Source organism: Mytilus galloprovincialis, chromosome 13 (genome assembly GCF_965363235.1).
Source record: "Mytilus galloprovincialis chromosome 13, xbMytGall1.hap1.1, whole genome shotgun sequence".
Taxonomy (NCBI): Eukaryota; Metazoa; Mollusca; class Bivalvia; order Mytilida; family Mytilidae; genus Mytilus; species Mytilus galloprovincialis.
Genome location: NC_134850.1, coordinates 29,167,164 through 29,187,321, shown reverse-complemented (window position 1 = coordinate 29,187,321; position 20,158 = coordinate 29,167,164). Strand labels below are relative to the sequence as shown.

The following is a 20,158-nucleotide window of genomic DNA, read 5'->3' as shown; positions in this document are numbered from 1 at the left end:
TTGACTATTACATGCGTTATTTATAATAAACAAATCATTTAAAAATTGTATGTTTTCGAATATCATAAATATAGTTGTGAAAATGAATAATCAGTCCCTTGCTTTAATGAAAATGAAAAATCTTGCTTCAATAGTGCAGAAAATGAATAATCTGTCCTCTTAGTTTACAAAAATATATAACCGATCAAAAACAAATCCTCCTGCCCCCCCCCCCCCCCCCCCCCCCCCAGAATATCAAATGGTCGTCCCCTTACTATAATGAGTTAGTTAGATATTGGTCAACCTCTACGACCTGACATTTGTCAATGACGGACAAACACCTTGGATACAAACCTTTGCTACGAACGTGGTGATTTCTGTTTCCAAATAGTAACGTATCTGTTGGAATAGAGCATTGACGTCCAAAATATATGTGTTTGGGGTCACAATTGTAGTTGCAACGCCTTGTGTCCGTGCTAAAAATTGGTAGGATCTGTCAGGTGATGTATCAGTTACCAAATAAAGTCAATCTACGCTTTTTCTACTGGAATATGACTAGTGTCGCATGCAATTGGAATGATCATACTGACGCACCTTGAACAAATAATTTCACTCCGGGTTTTGTGAGGGCTTAAAGGCTATACCGTTAAAACATTCAGATATATGTCTATTTGAAAACTGTTGCTTTTGATTCTCATGGCTTGCTCGTTGTCCTCTTTATTTTCATGTTTTTGTCTCTCTGTTACATGTATTCACTGTAATTATAAAACTGTCCCAAGAGTTGGGTAAGCAGATAATGCAACTTCTTTTTCACGATTATAAACCATTTTCGTGGTATTCCACATTGTACCAGGCTTCAAGCACCGAAACTGTCCCATATCGACAACAGATACAGCTCAGTTGGTTTGATTGGTACATGTAACATAGAATTGACGAAGGATTGAATAAAGGAATATGTTTTATACAAATTTTTATAGTTTGCTCTTATGTTGTACTGATACACCACTGTCCCGGGTCAGGGGAGGATTTGTCGCTAACAAACTAGTTAAACCGCTCCACATTATATACATGTATATATTTGCCTGTACCAAGTCATCAGCCTGTAATGCAGTGATTGTCATGTGTCGCTGTATAACTTATTTGTTTTTCGTTTATTAATTTGTACACAAATTAAGCTGTCAGTTTTCTTTTTGAATTGTAATTGCATTTGTCATTTCTGGGCCCTTTAAAGATGATTATGCGGTATTGGTTTTGCTCATTGTTGAAGGCTGTGTGATAGTATGGGAAATCCTATGCATGTTTAAAAGCAACTGCTCTGTTTTAATGATATTTTCCCACAATTTTCATACTTTTTTTACCTCCATTAGGAAAATCTGCACCCTGTTCAATATGGCCGAACTATTATCCTTGAAGCGATCGAATCCTGAGTCATTTGGTCTCTTGTGGAGAGTTATCTTATTGGCAATCATGTCACATCTTCTTATTTTATACATACATTCCCAATTGAATGGTTTTACACTAGTAATTTTTGGGGCCCTTTATAGCTTGACCTATAATGGTTTACTCTTATAAACTGTCACTTGGATGGAGAGTTGTCTCATTGTCGCTCATATCACATCTTCCTATATCTATGTAGTTGAATCCAAGATGTGTTTATGAACTAACAATTTTTAGGATCTCTTAAATCCTGAATGATATAATTTAAGATACCAAAATTTCGTTGGCATTGCAACTGGAAGGAGCATCATCAAACCTAACCGGCAAAGACTTGACACTAGATAAATTAAGAGAAATATGCTTTATTCAAATAATCTTTATAAATAGATATAACATAAAATATCACAGATGATAATTGTATATTATGATAATAAATAATAAGCACCATTAATAAATACAGCACATTGCGTTGTTTCGCGTTTTTTAAGTTTACTAAAATCAACAAAACGCATTTACCATGGTCGCCACATTTCATCATTTTCCAAACCAGGATTGTCGTGTTGGGCTGTACTATTGTCATTGTGTTGTTCGCAATTAGAATGCAACGGTCTGTTTGAATTTGTATGGCAGTTGCTTGACGTTGCAGGAGTCATAACGCACGCGCTTGACAATGATGACGTCATAGGAAAATATGCAACAGAATTTGAGATTGTAGATTCAGTAGGTAAAGGCTTAAAAGCGGAAGTAAACGTAAGATTTGTATTAATTCCCTGTGTTGATAATGATGAATTTGGTAGCATAAAAAATTGTCCGTTATTATTTGCAGGAAATATTTGTCCAGCTTTCTCTGAAATCATAGGCTTTAATTCGTAATTAGAGGCACTGTTTTGTACAATGAGTGGAAAGCCTTGACTAGCACTCGGTATTTGGAAAGGTTGGCAAATGGCGGGAACAAGCACGTATGTTGATGGCTCTTTCTGACAAACAACAGCCAGTTGTCCATTTGCATTGACAGGTCTTTGAACTATTTGTACACTAGTGTTTTGGATTTGATTAGAACTATTAGAAACTTGCGGTAAGCACTTTGGTTGAATAATAGCGTTATTGCTTGTCAGAATATGCATCTGCTCTGCAATTTTCGAATCTTTGGTTTCGGATTTTGTCGTGAGATCGATTGCATGTTCTGTTTTCATTTGGCTAATTTTGAAATCGATTTGACTTTGAAGTGAGGTTTTCAACTCGGGAGGGATATTGTTTTCTCTGCAGAAATTTTGGATTTCGTCCATGCATTTTTTATACCCAGCTAAGTATGACTGCTGTGGTGTAGTATCTGTATCTTCTTTATGTCCTAGAAATGGAAGAAACAAATGAAAAGTTTGAACAAATAGTTAGGTACCGAGTTTGTACTGAAATGAGCAACACGAAGGGTTCCACTTGTTGAGCAGGATCTGCTTACCCATTCAGAGCAACCGTTATCAACTCCGGGGTTTTTTTTTTTTTGTGAGGTTCGTGTTACTTGAGTTTTCTATGTTGTGTTGTATTGTGTATACTGTCAATTATTGGGGTTTCTAAAAAAAATTTAAACTGCTTTTTCCTTTTTGTGTCTCTTACTAATATATATCTCAGACGTTTAAGTGCATGGTTTCTTTGTTTCCGCGTATAAACACGTGCATGGCTTGTATTCTTCTACCACTAGACAAGGGTGAGCATGGATATTAACAATGATTTTGTAAACGGAAGTTTGAAGCGTAAAATTTATTCACAATGATTTAAATTGAACATGTAAAATTTACCTTGTAAACTTGTTTTTGTCTTTTTTACAAATTCTACTGTCATTTCAAGTATGTCGGCCTTTTCAAGTTTCGCAGGTCGGCCCACCTGGAACAAAAAAAAACAACATAAAATTAATGAGAAATATTTATTAAAATCATGTTTCTATATAGAAGTATCATTTGAAGTTAAATACAAAGTGAGATTTATGTATAAGTGCATGTTTGTCATAGTACTTTTAAAAATGCGACTCATTCACCCAACATTCATATAATCAATCCCACAACTCGTATGTTGTTGGAAAGAACCGTACCTTTTTTTTTAAAATGAGCAATATATTTGATTTGATTTTCTGTGTTTTAACGCAACTTTTAAGCACTGCTTTTGTGTTATTTCGTGGCGGCCAGCTTTTATTGGTGGAGAAAGCCGGCGTGCCCTGATAAAACCACCGACCTTCGATGGGAAAACTGTCATTCCTAGTCAATTAAGAATTGAGTCGAGTGCACTCGAGACCCCTTATAACAACAGAAAGAAAGGATCTTGTGTATACACCAATGAAACAAAATCACTACCTGCACAGACAAAAAAGCAAAAGAAAAGCATTCTCAAAGTCATTCATTTGAGATTTATTACATTGAAAGAACCGTATTTTTTTTTTTGTATTTTCAGTCAAGAAAATTACGGAAGACAATCGGGATGAAACTATTCTTTAATTCTAGATTTGTCTGTTTCTGGATTCATAAAACTGAATGTATAGATGTTGAGGATAAACTAAGTGGTACTAGACCCTTATATCAGAAATTAAAACCTTAAGGAGGTAGACTTGAATTAAGGGAAACAACTCTAAAACTCATCAGTACGTTTGTGTCAATCATTTTCATAAATATATTCCAAGCTTCTAGGTTACATAGATTATTTCAAATCTGTTTCAGATAAAAGCATAAATTACATTTTTACCAACGCATTACTGATTAAAAGAGTTATCTCCCAGAACTATGGTTTACTTCCCTAAATTCGTCGATTTTTTTAAGCCTCACATATCAGCAAATTGTTCTTTTTTATAGCTTACATGGTCTTAACTGATTTCTTTCTATTGATTATTCACAGTTTACAAGGTTTACAAAAATCAGGTTAAAATCAATTAATATGCATGTGCAATATTCATGATAAAAAAATTTAATATTCATGCATGCGTTTTACTCTGTTGAATTGAAATGAAGTATATTCTAATTTAAATTGCAATCCCGCCGCAATCCCGCCATTTACCTACATCAGACGGAATATTTACAAAGTTAAATCAATGTAAGGCAAGTGCAAGGTATATTACTAGGTGATTTTAAATAAGCTTGTTGGATAAAATAACTATACTAGTTTTAAATTTAGATTTAACTGTCAAATTTGAAAGATAATTTTTTTCAGAAAATCAATTAAACGGAAAATTATAACGAATAAAGGAACAAATCATGAATATTTTAAATTATAAATATCTTCTTATTTATAATAGTTTACAATGTATAAATTATCTATATGGTCCATGATGAATAAATGAAACGGTCGTGAATATATTAAGAAGCTTAAGATTGTGTTGAGTATAAGATGTTCAAACAAACTCTCGTCAAGAAAAACGGTTCACAAATGTCATATCAATAGCACCTTTCTATAAATATAGGTTACAAGAAATTTATATTTTCAAAATTACATATGGTACTATTTATATATTTGAAAAAATAAATTAACAGAAATATCGAACTCCAGGGAAAATTCAAATCGTAAAGTCTCTTACCAAATGACAAGATCAAAAGTGTTTAATGCATTAGATATATCAATGTTATATATTTATATTAAAAATGCTTGTTCGTGTTATTCAGTGTTAGTCGTCCGTTGCTGTATATGATGATTATCGTTTGTTGTTTTGTTCATAAATCAGACTGTCAGTTTTCTTGTTTAAATTATTTTATATTTTGTCATGTAGGGTATTTTTATAGCTAGATTTCTACATCTTTTATTTTAAATTACATAGAAACGATGATTTCTTATTGGGTTGCTGTCAGTGATTCCAAACATACCATACATTTTCCTTTCATTCATTCAGATTCAATACACTAATTGCTATAACGTCGTATTCGTATTCGGTTGCTGACTTGGTGTCTCAAACAGTGTTTGAAATAGGGGGAAAAGGGGGGTTCGGAATGGAATCCTTTTTTTTTGTCTAACCTCTCGATAATCGCCGTATTCGGTTGATGTCCTAGTGTCGCAAACCGTGGCTGATCCAGCATGAAAGGGGGTCCGGGGTATGCCGGAATCCCCCTCTTTTGTCTCCACTTTCGATTTATCGTCGTATTTTATTGTTGTCGGATACTTAAGTGTTCGTTATATTTCAATCGCGCGAGACGAGGGATTATATTCATCCAATACACCATTGTTTTACCTTATCGAACACCACGATGCATCAGACACGCATGTACGCATACTTGAAAAGTTAAAACAAAATTCGGAAGTAACGTTGATTGTAAGGTCTAAGATCAAAAACGTTAATGTAAACCTTGGTTTACCTGGCAGGTATTGTACATCAAAGAAAAGTCAAAGGTGCATCTCCTCTAGGATATATCAGTATCATTTAGAAAAAAAACGTGGTTTTCATTTATCTTGGTTTATATACCTACAGACGTAGGTACGGTGATATTGATGCAATCGTTTAACTGGTTCATCCCATTCATATTCAATTAAGTAGTTTTTTTTATTCGAAGATAACTTTTCTATTAAAAAACCGACAACGTTCGTAATACTCGCTTTTCTCTTATTTGTAAAACTTAATGCACCATACACGTTCTGTTTACTACATACAATTAAGTGTACATGTAACACACGTACAATTTAGTGTTCATGTAACACACCTATATTATTCAATCATAAACGCCTAAGCCCAAAATATTAAATTAATGCGTTGCCGAAATAATATATTTTTTTCCATATAAGGGTATAACATAGTTCTAATAAAGTCATAGAGCTTGTACAGCTAAAAAGCGGCAACCATTGGTGTTTTCATTCATTATAGGTTTCTTCTCGCATAAAAATCAAATGGTAGCTCCCTAAGACAAATTCGTTGATAAGTATTGAAAAAAATGGTGAAGAAGTTACATTAATGAGTTGGATCTATAAGAACGTGTAATGTCGGTCAACTTCTATTTTCGCGGATGAAACCTAATCAACGACACCTTGCAAAGTTGTATTTCTACAAACAAAAAAGCAGCATTTGTGGTTCTGGTTATCTGTATTGAATATCCTCACAGCTATCGACAATTGGCAATCCCCTTCCCTTTTCATGAATGTGACCAATTGAATTACACTGTTCACCGGGTTTGTAATAACATGAGCAATACGACGGGTGCCAAATGTGGAGCAGAATCTGCTTACCATTTCGGAGCACCTGAGAACCCCCCCCCCCCCCCCCATGTATTTGGTGGGGTTCGTGTTGTTTAGACTTTAGTTTTCTTCATGTCGTGTCTTGTGTACTATTATATGTCTGTTTATCTTTTTCATTTTTAGCCATGGCGTTGTCAGTTTATTTTCGATCTGAGTTTGACTGTCCCTCTGGTATTTTTCGCCCCCATTTTGTTTTGCTTTCACATGAAAAAAAAACATGATTGTTGTTTGCTTTACGTACAGTGGCAAAAATGTCATTCATTTCAAGACGAGCGACATGAAAAACACAATAAAGTGTTCATGTAATAAAATACTAGCATGTACGTTATACCTGTTACAAGGCACACAGTCCAAAGAATGGACTCGAAGTGAATGTATCGTGAATTTCAGGAGCTTTAAAATTGATGAAGACGGTTTCAATGATTTCCAGTTTTATAATCTCACAGCCTAGCCGGTAACATTTTTGTACCATATTCAGATGTGTACGTGTAGACAGTTGCTTAGTAGTCACCTTAAATGTTAGAGGGGACAATTGAAAACGACAAGCAATAAAAGACCAAACTTGTCTTAAGCCTAACAGTCAGTGTCCTCTTTAATTTCCAATTTTTAATTGTGAATATTTTTTTACAAAAAAGGGAACTGTTTTTAGTTTTCACCCTTGACCCTAGCTCCCCTGGATGCGGCTAGAGTGTCCTTAGTATATAACACACTTCTAATAAAAAAAAAAGTTATCGTCAGATAGACAATTTAGTTAAAGGCATGTCATACAACAAGGACATATTCTACTCTACGTTTTCGAAGAAAAAACATCACAAAGTACACACATGCAGACAGCACGACAAGCATAATTTCTCTCAATTTTCATAAATTTAGCTAATTTCATCTCAACAAATGATGTTACCATTGGAAATGTCATTTTAGATAAATTGAGAGTAGACAGTTGAAAAGATTTCATATTTAACAAAGGAAGTCATTTTAAAACATCTAAAACGTACAAGGTGCTTAAACTAATCAACTGTATAACTAGTATCTCAATTGTTTGTAAAACAATTGAAAGGTCTTTCCTGTAAAAGTGATGTTTTCGTATTGTACTTTGTACGACCTTTCGTTTGATATACGACAAGCACACCTTCTGAAACTTTTCGCTTTTTACACTTAATGACCTCATCCGTCTACATTTTTGAGATCGGAATTATGATATATGGAACAGAGTAGATGAGCTTTCGTTTGATATGCGACAACACCATGTTCTTGAAAGTTTGATTTTTGCACTTAATAACCCTATCCAACAAATTTTTGGAGGTCGGGAATTTGATATTTCAAATGTACACATCATGACCTTTCATTTGATATACAACAACCCTACCTTAAAAGAACATTTATTTTTTGCACTCAATGACCCCATCCAACCCATTTTTGGGAGACGTCAATTTGAAATTTGAAATGTACGCTTTATGTTCTTTCATTTGATATGCGACAACCTTACCATCTGAGAAATTTGAATGTTTGCCCACCCGTCCCCCCTGGAATGAAAAGGGGGTTTAAAATTTTCATTTTTAAGTAGAGTACATTTAGACCTTCAATTTGATATATCAGATGACCCCATTTAACAAAGTGCAAAAAATGATGCAATATCAACTATATAAATAGAAGTTATGAAACTTACAAAGTCAATGCAAAACTTGAAAATTTCAAATTGAATTTTTGGCGTTTTTTTCCATGGAATGTTTTTGGTATTTGGTCAAACATATAACTATATTAACCTCTTCAATTTCTAAACATTTTAAGTGGTAAGCTGTTGTTGATTCAGAAATACATGCCGCCGCTCGCAAAATTTCAAACTGGATTATCTCTAAAACGACAATAGATGTCTCAAATCTGTTAAATGGTAAATGATCTACAGTTAAAGGACAACATCATAAAAAAAGAATTTGGACAATTTCAAAGTTCACCAAGGTCACAATTAATCATCAAATATATGATGCAATACCAAACTTCAGAACCGGAAGTCGTAGAGATATGGGACTATCACCATTCAACTCAGGACCACTTGACCTTTCAAATATCACAAGGTCAAGGTCATAGTATAATGTGAAGGTCAAGGTGAAATTTCATCATGACCTGACATTGACCTCAAATTGAAGGTCTTGAATTACTGATCATCTTTGCAGTTTATAGTAGGTTGATATCTGTTACCTTTAAAAAGATATACACACAATACTATACTTTTAAGAATCAACCCGTCGTAACTTTTGAACAGACAGTCGGACACTTTTGAGCTCAGTGTATAAAATGTAGAGCTCATAGAGAGGAACATTTTATACGCTGTAAGTATGCAGCAAACTCTTATCGTTTTCTTAATATGCAAGCTTGAAATTGCAGTGTAATTTTTTTTTGCACTTGGTGACCTTTGACCTTGGGTGCAAATTAAAGGTCACATGAACTTAAGATTATTGGTGTAGGTCCCAAGTCTTTACGACTTCCGGTTCTCGAGATACAATTTTTCAAAAATTGGTTATATTTTTTCAAGGGAAATAACTCCTTATAAGGGTTAACAACAAAATGATTGTATATGTTCATTATCATTGCCATCTGGTCTTGTACATGTTGCCGTTTTCAAATCAATTCTATCTTGAATACTTTTTGAGAAAAATGTAAACGAAAGAAATTGCTTCAAGGGGACGTAACTCTCATAGGGAATAATGAAATCCTTAGCAGCGTCATATGGTAACACATCATGATGAGATCTAATTGTTGTCCAAATAAGGTCATGACATCTTTAAAAACAACGAGGGGGGGGCCATGTCGAAAAAAACCAATAAAAGGGAGATAACTTCTAAAGAGGATGATGAAATCCTACACAGCCTCATCTGGTAATACTTCATGATGAGTTCTACCGATGGTCCATATTTGGTCTTGATAAGTCCAATAGAAACGAGGGGAGGCCATGTCAAAGAAATGCTGGATGAAAAAAAAAAAAAAAAAAAAAAAAAAAAAAAAAAAAAAAACAGGAGAAAAACAATAAGGTCTTTCCTCGCGGAGAGGAAAGACCTTAATGATAGCGTGGATTATTCTTGTCGGCAAATCGTAAATCACCTTTTCCTGCATTAAAATTGTTTCGTGCCTTATCATGAAACTATTTGTTATTTGTCTGTACTTCATTATACAAATACAAAGAAATTATTCATGTAAGTAGATTTACATACTAATATCTTTATTTCTCAGCAACATGTACAACAAAAGTTTGATGCGGCGCGTTCTGTGATGTGTCCATAAATAACCATAGACCCAACATTCCGACGTTCGTGTGTCATTCGGACGTCTCTCTTATGTGACAAGACTTAATTTGTATAAGCTTTATACATCAAATTCATTCAATGCGCAGGTACAGAATGGATAACATGCACGCACATGCTTTACGATTTAATTTATGAGTGGGTATAACACTGACTTATTTATTTCAAATATGAATTCGATTTTTCATCCTTAATTCAACGTGTCGATTTAAAAGGAAAAATAAACGAACATGAATGCATTTTCAACTTTTTAAGATATCTCAATGGTTTAATTTCTCTTAACTTGTATATTTACGACTTTTTTTTACAATTCTTTTAAAATGCAACCTTGAACGTTTTACAGCAGTTCGATAAAAGTAAATGTGTTTTCCTTGTCTGAAAAAGACATAATCTAACTAGTAATGTCGATAGTTGCACCTGGTGACAATAAAATCTTAAATCTTTTGATGAATATATACTTGGTGTAATGCCTTTAATACTTTTCTTTGAAGTTTTTGTTTAATTTTAAAGTTATTCTCAATAAAGTTGTCAAACAATGCATAACAATTTTCTGAGGTAATTTCATACGTTTTAACTTGATTAATGCTGTGTTTTTGGTCTTTTTTTTTCTTAAGTGTTATATGTGTAAACTTTTTTACTTTTTTATTCCTTTTCGTGTGGTTGTAGATTATTTGAATAATACAAATCTGTAATATTAAAATGGTGTATAAATTGAGTGATTTCGTAAACATTCTTGGTAGAATTCATAGGTAATGCACACAATCCGCATCGGTTCTATTCTCCGGATATAAACTTATAACGCTTTTCCTTAGTGTTATAGGCGAATTCACGGGAGATTGTCCCTCCCGCCACCCCTTTTTTTCGAGGGATACATTTGGTTGATTATATTGTGATGCACTAAAGCATGACTGTAACGAGCCTCCTTTACGGCAGTCAGGGGGGCTTTTTATAAAAAGTTCTGGATCCGCCACTGAGTGTTTTTACGATTGACCAATGATATTTTTATGCAAATCTTAATGGTTATCTCAAAAACGTCATGACACGTATACTAGAACTCTACCCATAATCTAATCGACAACACGTCAATGTGAATTCACAGAAAGGTCTTAACTATCTTCATTTTTTTTTAAGAGTAAAATGTTCCCCATTATTTAAAAAAAAAATTAGGGGAAAAGGGGTAAATGGTAAAACAGACCCAAATATATATATTAAAATCTACAAAAGGGAGTTATGTGTCTATTCCGTATCAAAATTATAAGCAGTTAAATGTAGTAGTAGCCTAAGTCTGGTATCAAAATGATTTTAGCTCTGTAGACGATAGCTCATTTCACATTCTCCTTATATATAAACATTCAACAAGGATTCATACCTTATATTTATCTTTATCTAGCTGAGCTATGAGAGTTTGGAGTTGATTTAAACACTCGTTTATTCTCTCTCGTCTACGCTTCTCAATCAGAGGTTTATTCACCTGAAATGCAAAGATGTCAAACTTATAGTTCTTTTGTTTTACATTTTAACTCCATTGTGTATGTCATAGTTAATGCACATAGTAATGTATAGGAGCAGATAGAAAGGATCCTAAATGAATATGAAATTCACATACGTATAATTGTTCGTTGCTTAACGTCCAGTGGCAAATATTTCATGCATGTTCAGGACATTATTAATATTGTTAACAAATTTTATCAAAGATTAATGTTTGATTTATTTAGGTCTTCAATACAAAAAGTTGAAGGACTGAAAATGGCCTATCTGGGTTTCCGTGACCAAAAAGGAAAAATTGTAAATCCAATAGAACAAGGAAGATTAAAGTAAAAAGTATTTGTACTTCCACGTGCGATATCATATCAAATTAAAATCTTTTTTATAAACAGTGATTCAACTACACAGGTGTTTTGAGAAGAAAAAATGTATTAAGAAAGTTTAAATACGGAAACAATTGAAATACAATTGTGTACAATTTTTCAAATTTTTAATAAATTACACATTGGAAATTACAGAAATTTTCAATAGATCCTTAGTGTTGTAGCGTGTCTTAAATTCATCAATGTCAAAATGTTATCAGTTATACAAAGTGACATTATTGTACCTAATTACATGAATTATTTCCTTTTATGAATTAACAATCCCTTCATATAGTATTGAAAACAAAATAGGTATAGAAATATTTTCTCCGGTCATTCATTTCAACTATGACAGGACAAGAAAAATATTTTTTTTTTTTTACAATTGTTACAAAAAAGAGATTTATTTAAAAACACCAATAAAAAATGAAATACTGAACAAATTAACCACAAAAAAACGGGCAAATATAGGAAAATTTGTAAAAAAATTAGTCAAATTGTTTTTTTCGAACCGAACCCTGAACTTCTATTACCCTTTTCGTATCCATGATAAATAATGGGTTGCGAGCGCTGCGGACATCCGACGGATATATATTAAACTGAAATCTAGAGTTACACTTGAGGTAGTCGACTTATAGTAGGCCTAAATATGGGTGATAGTAACTTTACAGTATATATGTATGAATATATGTGTAGTTCGATGACACTTATAATTTATCACAATCAACATATTTTCACAACACCTGTTTTCGTAATTTGACACTTTTATTTTTTTATAAAATTTAAAATACCGAAAAACTGGATCAGAATAATATAACTTCATATACAGTTTATTTTTGTTTTTATCTATTTGAATGTTTTAATTAAATTTTTTATATACAAAGTATGTACATTTCGTTGAATAATTAAAGACTTACTCTTTTCTTAGGTCGGTCAGGGGTGGACCCCTCTGTAATTTTACGTTTATCCTCATCTGTAGGTGCCATTAGAAATCAACACAACAAAATTAGTTTTCAGTGCAATCTTTTATTTCTCACATACGTGTACGTTTACATATATTAAAGGTAAGTAAAAGTATGTGATTAAATCCTGGCACGCGAATAATGTATTACGTGGATAATCGGGGAAAAGAAAATTTTGATATACACGACTGGGTCACGAGTCCAAATAAAATCTGACAGTTATATTGACCAATCACTGAAGGGGTCGCGTGCAAGCCCGATCCTGATATAAGAAAACAGTCGTTTCGGAAAGTGGAAAATCACGTCATTTACTAAAGATGCCCGAGGATATTCGATGAATAAGTTCTTTGACATGTTATTTCTTGGTCAAATTTATCAATATCTTATAGGAAGTTTTTTATTACATAGATCTATCCAGATAAGGGTTTGATTTAAAGTTTGATAAAGTCAACAAGTAATTGTTATACACATAAAATAGCTATACATGTAATTTTGCTTACGGGATGTCAAAATGTAACAAAAAGATTTTTGTGTAATTTCACGTCTCTGAGATTTCAATCAAGAAACTCCATTCAAACTTTATGATAGATATATAATACGCTTTAAATTGAGTGTGGCCCAATGTTTAATATGAAATTTGGAATTGTTCCAAAAGAAACGAAATCTTTTCATCCAAATAAAAATAGTTTTTGTCAGTCTTTTCTTCTTTAGAATTGTTAGTCATTTCCTCATTTTTTTAGATGTTTATATAACATGTCAATTATTTACGGGTGAATGTTTCATGACGTATTATGAAAATGCATATTCATAAAACTGAAATAGATATCATACCGGAAATTTTACGGATGTGAATACCAATATATAATTAAAAAATTATGCGACTTTACTGGTGATTTCTAAGTATTTGTTTAGAGGGACTTCTGTAAAATAAAAATCTTTGCTATTTACATTTGCTATTTAAAAAAAAGCGATTTTTTTTTATGAATTTCAAGATTTCAAGATAAATAAATAAAAAAGTGAATTCGTATATGTTTAAGCTTGAAGTCTCAAGTTGGTGTCAAACGCTGACAAATAGGAGAGTTTTTATTGAGCAAATATTAGTTTAAATAATAGTTAAATGTTTAGTTTCTTGATCTACTAAAATATTATGTCTGAAGAATTTGACAATTGACGACAGAAAGCCTGCATTTGACCCGTGTAAGAATCATTAAACTGTCAAAGGGCAGATAATATGTCATATTGACTTCTGATATATATTCATATACAAAATCGTCATAATAAGAACGATAATATAAAGTTGACAACTACTTGTAAGTGCATCAAGACATGATGGGTCAAGAATTAACATCGTGAAAAAGTGTGCAGTGCATACATTGTACAAATCAAGATACGTTGTAACATGTTATTTGGATAATGCATTTTGAAGTGATTTAAGAAAATATTTTTAAGTTTAATATTTGTTTGAAGTTGTTTAAATTTCTTACTTTATGTTTCTAAACATGCAATATTTAATCAGCGAACAGTTTAATAATATGCACCATTTGTATGCATTAGGTTAAATAAAACTTTTGCATCTTGGGAGAAATTTTCAATTAAATGTATAAGAAAACACGAAATATGTTTTACTGTAATTTTCATAATACTATTTTGGAATTATTATTATGTTTCTAATCGCTAAGTTTAACAGACACGCAAGACATATTGAGCGAATCTATTTCTTTTGTTGAAAAAGAGGGGGACACATTACTGTTGTAAATATACATGTTGCTTTACACATTTGTGCATGAAGTGAACCGATATATACAGCTTGACGTATTGTGATGACACCTGTCTATTGTTAGATACTCTATATATGGAAAAAAAACACTCTATAACAATCAGCAATCCTCGGGTAAAACCGCCACCCTGATGAAGGTACGGAATCGGCCGAGTTGTGACTAATGCCTACTAGTACATGTATTAGTGCAGTGCGTCAGAAGCGCTTTTCTGACTTTACCGCCATCGGGAACGCCTAAACCAGAAAAAAAGGATGTGAAGGACTTCTTTATACATGTACTGACCAATTGGTGTCAACGATGGATACTCCATATCCTTTGAGCTTTTTTTTTTAACTGCATATTGCAATTTAGATGACTTTTGTCGTTAAGTTGATGTCACATTGAAGTTGTTCCGTATTTTCTGTCAGATAGATATCAAACGGTAGATGTGAAAAATATTGTTATTTTGATTTTTGAGACGTTAATTGCTATTCTTAAACATACTTTTGATTTCGGACTGTGCATGCAATCACGTATGCAGTTATATTATTTCCAAGTTTATGCATTAATCTCTGTCATGTTTGATGAGAGTATGACACTATATTCATGTTCAAAAACTCCATTGACAACTCTTTTAAATGGTTTTTGTAGTTGAGCTGTTGTCTATAGAAATAAGGAAATGTGTTACGATTGCCCGGACGAGACAATTATCCACTTGAGTTCAAATAACGTGGAAAAAACGCAGTTCAAACTTGTTCCACGCCGGTCGTGAAGAAGTCCATCACTTACTACCTATATAGGCATGTTATATGATTTATTTTTACTAAAACACAATGAGAAATCAACGAGTTTAGCGTCGTATATATAAAAGTATACTTTTTTAAGTAATAAAAACTTGCAATTGATCAAGTTTTTAAGTGAAACTTGTAATAAAATGAACGATCGTCACTGACACTTATTCACAATGGAGAGAAGAGATTTAATATATTTTATGAAGCTTAATTTAAAATGTAGACGTAGACTCGCTCCTATCTGAATATGATATGTATATATATCTTATTATCCTATACCATAAAAACCGCAGACATTTCGTATTAAAACGAAGGAAAGGCATTTTTCATTTTAAACCAACTAAGGCGGCCATGAAAACTATGTACATAAGTCATACGGTATATCAGTAAATAGCCATTCTATAAATCCCATTTCTTTCATTAGAATATTAAATCTATCAGAATATATGTGAGGTGATATTTTCCCAAAAGATTAAAATTTCAGATTGGGTGAACTCGTGTCAGACATAAAACTGAAGTCCGCTTTATCTAAATTTACTTATGGGAAAAGTAAATACTAGACATTTAAGCGAGATTGTAAGTTTGAATTCTTGCCAACACAAATAGCTTACAGGCCATATATACAAAATTTATAAATCTGTTTTATGATACACAAATGGGTATGCTTTACTTAGATTTATTTTCCGAGTTCACTGCTCGGGACAACAGCTGGCCAGTTCAGATAAATATTTATATACATGACTAAAATGTATACCTATGTGAAAAGTATATCAATAGGTAAAGATGAAAAAAATGTATTTTATAATTTGTCTTTAAATTACCAAATTTACGAAAAAGGCTGGGTGATAATTGATAAAAAGTTATTTGATTTTCTGTGACAATACGAAACATAGTGTACAGTATATAAAGCGTTTCTGAAAAAAAGCTAGACATTTGTGATAATTTATATAATCTGAAATGTTTTTTCAGTTAGTTAACCTGTAACGTCTTGTTGATAATGTTGGATATTTTTTTAAATAAGAAAAAATGTTTCAACAATGACGTCAATTATTTACAACTTTGTGACACTAAATACATTTTTTTGTTGTGTATCAATCTCATATCAACTTTTTCAATAATGTAGTAAATCCAAACTTTTTTTTTAGTGGACGACCACTTAAAAACTAAAGACTGTTGCTTATTTTATAACAAACCCGAAAATAGTATAATTCGGTAGGTCACATTCTTCAAAAGGGAACAGGATTGTAGTTGTGACTTAAGAAACATATCCGATATCATATGTGGAACGGATATTCCATAACGGTCAATCATTCGTGATGGCGTCTGTACAATTTATGAAGGTATGACTTCAACTTCACCATTTGGAACTCTTGGTTAAATAGCTTCCTTTTGAGCAGCAACCTCCTCAGTATCAAGGAAATCATGATAGGAAATAAAAACCCAGGAATATCATATCAATTGGGAGATGATATGATATACTCCGGCTACTGGAATATTGCTACGTATATAGAAATAGAAAGTTCATAATTGGGAAGCAGTAACAAAGGAACAAAGAATTAGGGAATAAAGAAAATCTTAAATCCTGCAACGAGTTCTGCGTAGAGTAGCTAACAGGGTTATATTAAAAAATAAACTCTCTGTAAAGTCACTGTTAAGAAACAAAGGATTGACAAACAAAAATCTACTACACTGCAGAAACCAGGGAATTCATTATATGCCCGACACAAATATCGGACATATGTTTAACAAATTCTTTAAATGCCATTGTTCGACCTGCAGATGAAGTATTTGCATCCACGGAGATATATTTTTTTTATGTAATGGGATTAATGGAATCTTTTCAAACGTATTATGATTAAACCAATTGACTAATCCTGCAAAAAGTAAATATCGACTACTTCTGTATATTTCTAGACTCATTTAGAAATGCGTAAGTGGCATAAGAAAACTGTGGTTCTAAAAAGTCTAGTTATAGTCCGCCAGACAAGTGCTATGTGCATGTATTTAAGTTTTGAAACACATTGATGGTCGATGTATTCAACCATTTCTTAGCCGCTATTCAAACAGGCTATGGCCTCAAGCCAGCTTTATTAAGAAGTAAAGAAGGCTGAGAAAAAGTACTGGAAACAATAAATAGAAAGTAGCAATACTTATAGACATATGAAATGTTTCTGATTTTGTATTTTTGAAACTGGGAATTTAGGCCAAAGTTAATCTGCAATGGAGAGTCGTCGGTGACTGAATGGTATAAACAATAATTATGCATCTATTGTCAACACTTGGTTGTGAGTTAAAACTCCAGCCGAGGCTGGTGTTCCCCTCTCTGAACTTGCATATGCTTGTAAATGAAAACGAGAGCAAGCAAAGTAGGTTCAGCAGCTAAACTTTATAATATGCCTTCACCAATGGGGATTCAAAGATTCCTAAATGAAAACAGAGTGCATTACGTTTCATATTAAACATCCCGGTACTGCAAAGTACAGTACGAAAGCGTATTACGGATATAGAAACATTAAATTATCATTGAACTTTTTCCCAAAGTTAAAATGTTGACATTGAAAATCTTTAAAACTCAACATTTTGACGTTTCAAATCTTGAAATTATGACTTTTAAAATCTTAAAATTTCTACTTTTTGAAGCTAAAAATTTCGACTTTTGAAAACTCAGAATTTCGACTTTGAATATAGAAAATTCGATTTATCTAAGTCCTTATTTCAAGTTAAAGTCAATAAATCGAGATTGAAACTGACGTTAAAATTTTGAACTTGAAAACAAGGTTTAATGTCAATTTTATTTTTATAACAAAGTGATGCAAAAATGGAGAAAGCATCTTCACAATAAAAGGTTTCATAATTGCGAATGGAACACTTCAGGGTATCGAATACTGAAAAGTGACTACACGTACTGCTTAAACCCATCAAAGTTTAACAATAATTTAAATAAAACTTTGTTTCTTTTTCAAACCTATAGTAAAATAAAATCAAGTATGACAAGAATGTCCCTAAGGTGATACCCACGGATTTTTGTTATGTTTGCGTCGGTCATTGACCTCTTAATTTATGTAATATTGGTTAAGGTTGACTGTCCGTACATAAGAACCTCATACGAAGTCTCCCTTATCGACTTAAGTTATAACGCGTTTTAATTTTCGCATTTTTTTCTAGTGAATTATTCATCATTTTGATTAGATCTGTCAATTTAGAATGTGGTTGTTTGTATTTTCAATAAAAAAAAAAGTGAAGTAAAGGAAAACACTTTATTCTATAAACACGACATAATAGATTGCAAAAACACGACATAATAGATTACAAAAACACGACATAATAGATTACAAAAACACGACATAATAGATTACAAAAACACGACATAATAGATAACAAAAACACGACAAAATAGATTACAAAAACACGACATAAAAAATTACAAAAACACGACATAATAGATAACAAAAACACGACATAATAGATAACAAAAACACGACATAATAGATTACAAAAACACGACATAATAGATAACAAAAACACGACATAATAGATTACAAAAACACGACATAATAGATTACAAAAACACGACATAATAGATAACAAAAACACGACATAATAGATAACAAAAACACGACATAACAGATAACAAAAAAAAAAAACACAAGTAAAAACAAAACAAGGATACATTGTAACGTATCAAAGATTGGTTGATTGGTCCAGTGGAAAATATATGTTCAGGACAAGAATTAGTTTAAAATAAAGATTATAGGTAGGTCTTGTAATAGAGGTCGTCTGTCGGGAAATTGAACTGCCATTGAGAAATTAGGGTAACAGCTATATTTTAGTAAAGACAGACATTTTAACTTACAAGGAGCCACCCACGGACCCACCAAAGAGTTATTGAAAGCGTTTTTAACGTGCAAAGAAGATGACATGCTTCTCCATTCACAGATATTTGCCACTTTACCTTAGAAAACAACAATCAACCAATCAATATAGGATGGGTTCTAATTGCTAGATTGCAAAATAGGTCACATTGACTGCAATGGGTTAGTGTACTATCAATATAATTAAATGCATGTATAACTATTTGTTTAGGGGGTAGTTGAAGTTCGCCTCCGAGTTCGGGATCTTCTCGCTGTGAGGAAGACCTATTTGTGTCCTTCGGCTGTTGTTTTACTCTTTGGTCGAGTTGTTGTCTCTTTAACACAATCACCGTTTCCAATGTCTATTTTATATCGTTCTAAGGTCCTTGACAACATGTGTAAAAATCTACCGATATTTTTTTTTTCGAGAGTAATAATTTGTAAGTTTTTTTTCTAAACGTCAGTCCTAGTTATCTTATGTTTGAAAATGATATAAGTTCTATATATAAATAATTTCATGCGTGATGCAGTAGGTGCGAATCGTTCCAAGGACCTTTTATTACGCTTCAATGCGTAATAACATTGAATTTTACACTGCATCAGTGTCAGCAGTTAAATTTCTTCATTTATTGGTATTGCTTCAAAAATGAAGAATAATTATTTTTGATTTATTTTATTTTTTTTATAAAAGGAAGGACTGCCGTTTTTTCTAGGCTGGATGTATAAATACGCAGCCACGTCTGATTAAAATAGGGGTATTAAATCCTTGGTCTCAAGAAAGAGAGTGCCAAGCTCTCCGTACATCATATAACACTTTAAAAACTATCTTATACGGTTCGAAGGTGTCTTGTTTAAAAATTAAATATAAGTCCTAATTTGATATACACATCGCAGTGGCGGATCTAGAAATTTTTATAAGAGGGGGCCCACTGACTGCCTAAAGGGGGGATTCCGTCACGCTTCAGTAATTCCCTATATAACCAACCAAATTTTTCTGAAAAATCCGCCTCTGCATCGGTATCATCCTCGTATCACCAATATATTT

General features: G+C 32.6%; 1 protein-coding gene across 1 annotated transcript; it reads right to left on the bottom strand.

Moving 5' to 3' along the window:
* Positions 1–3,171: 3,171 nt before the first annotated feature.
* LOC143057464 (transcription factor HES-1-B-like) lies at positions 3,172–12,882 on the bottom strand. Its single transcript, XM_076230773.1, has 3 exons — positions 12,670–12,882; positions 11,275–11,376; positions 3,172–3,294 (listed from the first exon to the last, which is right to left on the bottom strand). The coding sequence occupies exons 1-3, from the start codon at positions 12,736–12,738 to the stop codon at positions 3,172–3,174; spliced, it is 294 nt and encodes a 97-aa protein (XP_076086888.1). The 5' UTR covers positions 12,739–12,882.
* Positions 12,883–20,158: the final 7,276 nt, after the last annotated feature.

What these genes read in the sequence shown, in the direction of transcription:
- LOC143057464 (XM_076230773.1), bottom strand. Translation starts at nt 12,738, where the DNA reads ATGGCACCTACAGATGAGGATAAACGTAAAATTACAGAGGGGTCCACC. An exon ending in CTGACCGACCTAAGAAAAGA is followed by an intron (nt 11,377 to 12,669) that starts GTAAGTCTTTAA and finishes TTTGCATTTCAG; the next exon opens with GTGAATAAACCTCTGATTGA. An exon ending in TAGATAAAGATAAATATAAG is followed by an intron (nt 3,295 to 11,274) that starts GTATGAATCCTT and finishes TTTTTGTTCCAG; the next exon opens with GTGGGCCGACCTGCGAAACT.